Raw genomic sequence first — 9,158 nt, forward strand, 5'->3', positions numbered from 1 at the left:
CTTGTTCCTTCCTTCTGTCCTTTCTCCCTCCCCACACACCTCTTCCTCCCTCCCTCCCCACACACCACCTCTTCCTCCCTCCCTCCCCACACACCACCTCTTCCTCCCTCCCTCCCTCCCCACACACCTCCTCTTCCTCCCTCCCTCCCTCCCCACACACCACCTCTTCCTCCCTCCCTCCCACCCCACACACCACCTCTCCCTCCCTCCCTCCCCACACACCACCTCTCCCTCCCTCCCTCCCCACACACCACCTCTTCCTCCCTCCCTCCCCACACACCTCCTCTTCCTCCCTCCCTCCCCACACACCACCTCTTCCTTCCTCCCTCCCTCCCCACACACCACCTCTTCCTCCCTCCCTCCCACCCCACACACCTCCTCTTCCTCCCTCCCACCCCACACACCTCCTCTTCCTCCCTCCCTCCCACCCCACACACCACCTCTTCCTCCCTCCCTCCCCATACATCTCCTCTTCCTCCCTCCCTCCCCACACACCACCTGTTCCTCCCTCCCCCCCTCCCCACACACCACCTCTTCCTCCCTCCCTCCCCACACACCACCTCTTCCTCACTCCCTCCCTCCCCACACACCACCTCTTCCTTCCTCCCTCCCTCCCCACACACCTCCTCTTCCTCCCTCCCCACACACCACCTGTTCCTCCCTCCCACCCCACACACCACCTCTTCCTTCCTCCCTCCCTCCCTCCCCACACACCACCTGTTCCTCCCTCCCTCCCTCCCCACACACCACCTCTTCCTCCCTCCCTCCCCACACACCACCTCTTCCTTCCTCCCTCCCTCCCCACACACCTCCTCTTCCTCCCTCCCCACACACCACCTGTTCCTCCCTCCCACCCCACACACCACCTCTTCCTTCCTCCCTCCCTCCCTCCCCACACACCACCTGTTCCTCCCTCCCTCCCTCCCCACACACCACCTCTTCCTCCCTCCCTCCCCACACACCACCTCTTCCCCCCTCCCTCCCTCCCTCCCTCCCCACCATCAGAGAACACGGAGTCACTCAGATCAATTTGCAACACATTCATTTTATTATCAACAGTATGGCAAGCACCCCGCTGGTGAGATCTCTGAGGTCTGGCGGCTGGGCCTGAACTTAGTCGCTGCTCTCGGAGATAGGGGAGTAGCTGGCCGTCTACACACTCGGTAGTTCTTCCACCTCGCTCTCCTGACTCAGTGGTTCTTCCATCTCGGTCTCCTGACTCAGTGGTTCTTCCATCTCGGTCTCCTGACTCAGTGGTTCCCCCACCTCGCTCTCCTGACTCAGTGGTTCCCCCACCTCGGTCTCCTGACTCAGTGGTTCCCCCACCTCGCTCTCCTGACTCAGGGGGTCGTGCTGGCTCCCCTCGCTCACTGGCTCCTCCGGCGGCAGCTCGTGCTGAGGGAGCTCCTGGCTGGGCTGGTCGCTGGGGCCGGGTGCCGCTGGCCCGCTCTCCACCTCAGGTGCCGTCACGGCCGCCATCTTTGTCGCAGCCCCTTTCTTCCCGCGTCTCCCTCTACGAACCGCTTTTCCCTTCTTGGCCACCTTGGCAGTCTGGAAGGACAACAGGGACGATCACAGAAGGGCTGTGGTTTAGGGACGAGGATGGAGGAGGCTGGGAACAGGGACGTGTCCTCAGAAGCGGTGGGGACCGGGTTGGGGGGTTGTGCCAAGTGAGGACAGGAGAGGCTTCTTGTGAGGAAGGAGGCGAGGGGAAGACGAGGAGGAGCTTGGGAGGGTCACTCACCTTCTTCTTCGGGCCACTGGGGCTCAGCTGAGAGGAGGCCTTCCTCTTTGCTGCCTCCTCGGCCTTGGCCGGAGGTCCCGAGGCTCTCGGCTTTGGACTCATCTTCCGCAGCTCAACGTCTCGCAACGGTCGACTAACTCCAGGCTGTCTGGCCTCCCTGTATATACCCCTCTCGCGATCCCAGGACGAGACAATCACGCCCCTGAGCTGTGATTGGTCAACACTCCACTACCCAGCCAATGGTAGCCCTGGGTGGGAAGGCAGGCCTTATACGTCACAAAGCACCATCAGGACATGGCGGATGAAGTCGGGGGCGGGGGGGGTGACATCTAATGAGGAAGGCAGAGTGCTCTAGTTGGAGAAAGGGAGATTTGGGTTAGCACCCCTAAAGATAGTTCCCAAACTGACATGTCGCCCCTCCTAAACTCCCCATGTTCAATTTTGGCAGATCACGTGGCACGGGAGGATATTTCCGCCATATGTTTCCCCCGGACCTCCCATTCAGTGGTACATTCTGTTCCTCCACACCTGCCATCATTACCCAGTTTCTGTATGACCTACCTAAAATCCCTCCATGCTAACTGGGATAGACGGAGGGCTATATGAAGACGTCAATTGACCAGGCACAGTGGCTCACGCTTGTAATCCCAGCACTTTGGGAGACCAAGGTGGGTGGATCACTTGAGGTCAGGAGTTTGAGACCAGCCTGAACAACATGATGAAACCCCATCTCTGCTAAAAATACCAAAATTACCCGGGCGTGGTGGCACGCACGTGTAGTTCCAGCTACTCAGGAAGCTGAGGCAGGAGGATCTCTTGAACCCGGGAGTTGGAGGTTGCAGTAAGCCAAGATTGTGCCACTGCACTCCAGCCTGGGCGACAGAGCAAGACTCTGTCTCAGAAAACAAGAAGAAGACAAAAGCTATCTTATCTGTGCGTTCTTTTGTATTTACTCATTAGGATAAAGAGGCAATTCCAATGAAAGTAGGACTTCAAAAAATAGATATACTCTATGGCCATATCAAAATTATTAAAAGCACCTTACTGTCTGTGTTCTTAAAAAAATTATACTGCTGTAAATGATTAAGGCAACTGAGCAAGATATATTAATATCAATGCTGAGCCACTGGTTTGTGGGTATGTCATTTCCACAGACATCAAAATGCTATTTAGTTTGTTTTGGTCCAGCATTCAATGATACCTCCCCTTAGAATTGAATGAAAGCATTTTGTTAACATTTATGTACGCTTACAATTATTTCACATCTGTGGCAAGGTAAATTATGTAGAGTGCTTTGTTTATCCAGTTTAATATTCGTGGATTATGTGGAAGTTTATATGGACATCTAAAAACTTGAATGATGAATTCGCCTGCCTTTCCTTTTTTTAATGTGCAGTTTTCACATGTAACAACATATAACAACATGTAAAAAGATTTTTTGCATGTAACATGTTAAAAAGATGTACATGTTTTTACATGTAAAACAATTTTACATGTAACATGTAAAAAAAGAAATGTTCATTTGGAAACACTTTATTTAGTAAATATGAAATTCAGAATATATATGGAGTAAGTGAAGTAAATGTATTCTTTTGCCAAGTTTCTGAAATTCCATTCATGAATCCTTCAAAACACAGTACTCCCATTGGGAGGAGAGGAGTGACTTCCTCTCATTTTTCCTCGTGCTATTTATGTTAATTGGCCCCTGTATACCACTCATCTTTTCTAGGTTTTCCAAGTTTAAGAAAAAAAACAAGTTCATTCAGATTGTGTTTTTCTGCCTGCAGTCATGTATACAGCAATAAGTGAGTCCCTATGGGGAGCATTTAATTCCTAAAGTTTGCATTTTCATAAAGGATTTTCCTTTTACCCAAAGGGTGTGTTGGTACTACTAAGTACTATGAAGTACTACTTTAAGTTTCTAAAAAGATCCTTATTTGAGATCTCTTTCAGTAGTTACAGAGCCAAAATAAGCACTGCAGAGGTCCATGTCTGAGTTCTGTTGTACATCCTGGGTTATCTGATTACTATTTACTCTATAGTGGAAGGACAAGAAAGAGGCCACAATGTACTTAATGATGGAACAGTTGATGTTTATGCCACCCCTTACTACCTCAAATGAGTAACTGTGTACTTGAAGTCATATTATTTTTAGAGACCAGGTGTCGCTCTGGCCCAGCCAGAATGCAGTGGTACGATCATAGCTCATTGCAACCTTGACCTCCTGGGCTCAAGCGATCCTCTCACCTGAGCCTTCAGAGTGGCTGGTACCACAGGTGTGTGCACCACATCCAACTTATATATAATATAATATATATTCTATATTATACATAATATAATATATATTCTATATTATACATAATATAATATATATTCTATATTATACATAATATATATTCTATATTATACATAATATATATTCTATATTATACATAATATATATTCTATATTATACATAATATATATTCTATATTATACATAATATATATTCTATATTATACATAATATATATTCTATATTATACATAATATATATTCTATATTATACATAATATATATTCTATATAATACATAATATATATTCTATATAATACATAATATATATTCTATATTATGCATAACATATATTCTATATTATGCATAACATATATTCTATATTATGCATAACATATATTCTATATTGTGCATAACATACATTCTATATTGTGCATAACATACATTCTATATTGTGCATAACATATATTCTATATTGTGCATAACATATATTCTATATTGTGCATAACATATATTCTATATTGTGCATAATATATATTCTATATTGTGCATAATATATATTCTATATTATGCATAATATATATTCTATATTATACATAATATAATATATATTCTATATTATACATAATATAATATATATTCTATATTATACATAATATAATATATTATATATTATATAATATCTATAGCATAATTATATAATATCTATAGCATAATTATATAATTATGCTTTACATATTATATATATCTAATATATTAGATATATATAATATGTAAAGCATAATTATATAATATGTAATAATACAAATTTTATATATATATAAAATATATATATTTTTATATATAATTTGTATTATTATTTATTATATATTACATATATCATATAATTGATATAATCATATCAATAATATATAATATGTAATATATATATCATATATATTTTATATATGATATATATATTATATAATTATATACACACACACACACACACACGTTTTTTCTTTCTAGAGATGAAGCCTCCCTGCATTGTCCAGGCCAGTCTCAAATTCCTGGCCTCCAGTGATCCTCCTGCCTTGGCCTCCAAAATTGCTGGGATTGTAGGCATGAGCCACTGATCCTGGCTGCATTATCTCACTCCTATGTGGAATCTAAAACAGTTGAACTCACAGAATCAGAGAATAGAATGTGGTTTCTAGGAGCCGGGGGAGGTGGAAGGTTGGGGAGATGTTGGCCAAAGGGTACAAGATTTCAGTTAGACAGGAGGAGTAAGTTCAAGAGCTCTATTGTAAAACACTGTGACAGCAGCTAATGATAATATTGTATTTTTAAAGATTGCTAAGAGGGTAGATTTTAAGAGTTCTCACCACAAAGAAAATTATACTTAGGTGAAGTAATGCAATCGTCAACTAGCTCGGTGTAGCTATTTCACGATGTATACATATTTCAAAGCAACCTGGTGTAGATGGTATATACCATTTAAGTTCGTCAATTAAAATAAGTTAGTGAAATGTTTGGAATTAAAAGTAAAAACATACACTTATTGCCCTGCAGTTCTATAGTTTCATGTAAAGTCTGGACTGAGTGCCTTTGGGTTAACTTTCAAGATGACAGTGGGGCAGTGTCCCTTCTGGGGGTTGTAGGGGAGGAGCTGTTTTCTTGTGTTTTTCAGACTCTGAAAGCTCCCACCATTCCTTGTCTCATGGCCTCTTTCTCCATCTTAAAAGCCAGCATTTTTGGGGTCGGATCCTTCTCATGTGGCTGTCTTTCTGGTTCCTTTCTCCTGCCTCTTTTACACTTAGAAAGACCCTTGGGATTCCACTGGACTCCCCCAGAGATAACCCAAGATAATATCCATGCTTCAGGTCAGCTGATTGGTACCTGTCAATAGCACCTTCCAACTCATTTCCTCCCTTGCCTTGTCGTCTCACATGTTCACAGGTTCCAGGGATGAGTTCCTGGACATCTTTGGAGGGTACTTATTTTGCCTACCAAATACACCCTTTCTTTAAATGCACCTCATCTTAAAAATGGCATTGTTTTAGGTGGGCACAGTAGCTCATGCCTATAATCCCAGCGCTTTGGGAGGCAGGGATGGGAGAATCACTTGAGGCCAGGAGTTTGAGACCACCCTGGCCAGCATAGCAAGATCTCATCTGTACAAAATAATTTTTTAAATGGCACCATTATAAAGAGGGAGATAGCGTGGATTCCATCCTGGTCTCAGCCCTTGTTGAAAAGTGTTGACTTGCATAAACTGAAAAGCCACAGTGACAATAAAAAGCTCATCCCTTGCTACTCCTAAGGAGAAACGCTGGCTCCCATAAGCAAATGATGTGAGTGTAAGTCTTTGTGTATGTGTCCATGGGCTGAGGAACGGGTTCGCTGAGTTAATGGAGGCTTTGAAGTCTGTACTGTCTTCCACCTGGCTGCAAATTGTATACAGTAGTTCAAGGGATCCTCTCACTTCAGGCCTCCCGAATACCTGGGAATACAGGCATGTGCCACCATGCTGGCTAATTTTTTTGTGTGTTTTGTAAAGACATGGTCTCACTACGTTGCCCAGGCTGGTCTTGAACTCCTGGCCTCAAGTGATCCTCCTGCCTCAGCCTCCCAAAGTGCTGGGATTACAGGCATGAGCCACTGCATCCAGCTGACCTATGTGCTTTGTTTTTAATTTTATTATTTCATTTTATTTTTATTTTATTTTTTGAGACAGGGTCTTGCTCTGTCACCCAGGCTGGAGGGCAGTGGTGCAATCATAGCTCACTGCAAACTCTGCCCCCGGCCTCAAGTGATCCTCCCATCTCTGCCTCATGAGTAGCTGGGACCACAGGCATGTGTCACCATGACCAGCTAATGTCTGTATTTTTAGTAGAGATGGGGTTTTGCCGTGTTGAAATAGACTCTCTTTATTTAAAACATATGTCTGTCTATTCCTGAGTACAGTTTAAAAACATCTTTTTTTATTATTTGAATTTGTAAGGGTCTTATGTGTAAATAGAAAAGAAAATGCTTATGATAAAATTAATCATAATTAAAATTATTGAATAATTAATATATTAATATATTTGCTTAACAAAATGTTAATATTCTCTTAAAATATCATTACTAACACATAATCCACAAAAATCCTACCTTGGATTTTATTACATAGTTTAGAACTTTTATTGCATGTTCTTATCTTTGTAGTACCATAAATGAATTTTAACATCTCTAAGCACAGGAGAAGATTGTATACGTCATTGCCCTTACCTTACAGCTAATAAATGATTGATCATTTCAGAAAGCAGGCATTTAAAGCTGTGTGAACATGAAGCATTCATCATTACAGATGCTCTTGATCACATAGCTACATGGTATCCAGCAGTTGCAACTTACAAAGTGGATCAGTCCAAGATCTGATTGGTTCTGCAAATTTAGATGACTCATTTTCCAATATTTTCAAGTTGCAGCCCCATGTTTTCATACATGTCATTTCTGATTTACCATTAAGCATGTTCTGGTAAATTGTTTCTCTCGACTGCTCATGCAGTGTTTTGAACTGGTGCCATAGTGGATTTATTTTCTTCCCTTCAGTATAGACACATACATGTGCTTATTTCTAAACCTCATTAGCTGCCACTAAGGACCAGGAAGCAAAGTCCAAGTGACTGAAAGCGGTTTCAAGTTATTCTTTGATTGGCTTTCGGAGTGAGTTTGATGCAATCTCCTCACTTTTCTAGCCAGGGTGATTTGGCCAAGTTATCTGTCCTCAACCATTCCCGTTTGGGCTGTAATACTGTTTTGCCAAACACAGAAACACTAATGTAGATAGCTCACACTTACGGTTTCCAGAAATTTTTTTCATACAGGGAAGTTTTCTTAAAATGTATCAATCTCTTTTTTTTTTCTAAATCCACAAACAAGATTGAATAATATATCACATATACATTTAAATACATATTGTAAATATTTGCATATGAATATATACAATATATGATTAATGTAAACCATTTTGTTTTCCTTACATTTCTTAAAATCAAAGCCAATGAAAAACATTTTAAGTACAATGATATAATTTACTGATAAAAGAAAATTATCTTCCCCTCTTCTATAAATTTACAGAGCCTGGAATTTTTATCAGATAAATTTTGGATACCTTATAGCACTAACATAGTCCTTTTTTAAAATATGTTTTTGAAATTTAGCTATTATTTTTAGTAGAGACATGATCTCACTATGTTGCCCAGGCTAGTTTCCAACTCCTGGCTCCAGTGATTCTCCCACTTGGCCTCCCAAATTGCTGGGACTACAAGGAATGAGCCACCATGTTGGCCCAGCATAGTCCTTTACAAAAAAAAAAAAAAAAAAAAAGGCCACCATAAATATTTGCGGAGATATTGAGTGAGTGGATGGATTAACAAATGAATTAATCAATGAAGCAGTGTCTGAACTTAGGAGAAATTTTTTTTGTTTTTTTTGAGATGGAGTCTCGCTCTGTCGCCCAGGCTGGAGTGCAGTGGTGCAATCTCGACTCACTGCAAGCTCCGCCTCCCAGGTTCACGCCATTCTCCTGCCTCAGCCTCCCGAGTAGTTGGGACTATAGGCGCCCGCCACCACGCCCAGCTAATTTTTTGTATTTTTAGTAGAGACGGAGTTTCACCGTGTTAGCCAGGATGGTCTCGATCTCCTGACCTCGTGATCCACCCGCCTCGGCCTCCCAAAGTGCTGGGATTACAGGCGTGAGCCACCGCGCCCAGCCTCTTTTTTTTTTTTTTTTAAGGAACATTAGTTAAAATGTACTAAACAGCTCCATACGACTTCTCCAGAATGATGGACATTGCCCTATAGACATATATGAAAAATGTATATGTTTATTTATAACAGATATACAACTTCCTTTATTACTGTATTCACTTTATGTTGTACTTATTTTTCTACAAATGACTACAAAAGCCTGTTTGGTTATAATACAATTTCTATAGGCACTTAAACAAACAAAATAGCTCCATCCTTATTTGTGTTCAAAATTTGAAAGTTGCTATTTTGGGGTCATTTTTATGTTCATATCTCTTTTTCTGAATTTGATTTTGTAATGCTTTTTTGTTACATTTATTTTAATTTTTTTATTTCTATAGGTTATTGGGGAACAGGTAGTGTTT

General features: G+C 41.8%; 1 protein-coding gene across 1 annotated transcript; it reads right to left on the reverse strand.

Annotated features, from left to right (window-relative positions):
• Window positions 1-1,025: 1,025 nt before the first annotated feature.
• Window positions 1,026-1,879, reverse strand: LOC112207788 (variable charge X-linked-like). The gene is made up of 2 exons (NM_001427510.1): window positions 1,745-1,879; window positions 1,026-1,551 (listed from the first exon to the last, which is right to left on the reverse strand). Exons 1-2 carry the CDS (start codon window positions 1,844-1,846, stop codon window positions 1,153-1,155), a joined length of 501 nt encoding a protein of 166 aa, NP_001414439.1. The 5' UTR covers window positions 1,847-1,879; the 3' UTR covers window positions 1,026-1,152.
• Window positions 1,880-9,158: the final 7,279 nt, after the last annotated feature.

Source organism: Pan troglodytes, chromosome X (assembly GCF_028858775.2).
Source record: "Pan troglodytes isolate AG18354 chromosome X, NHGRI_mPanTro3-v2.0_pri, whole genome shotgun sequence".
NCBI lineage: Eukaryota > Metazoa > Chordata > Mammalia > Primates > Hominidae > Pan > Pan troglodytes.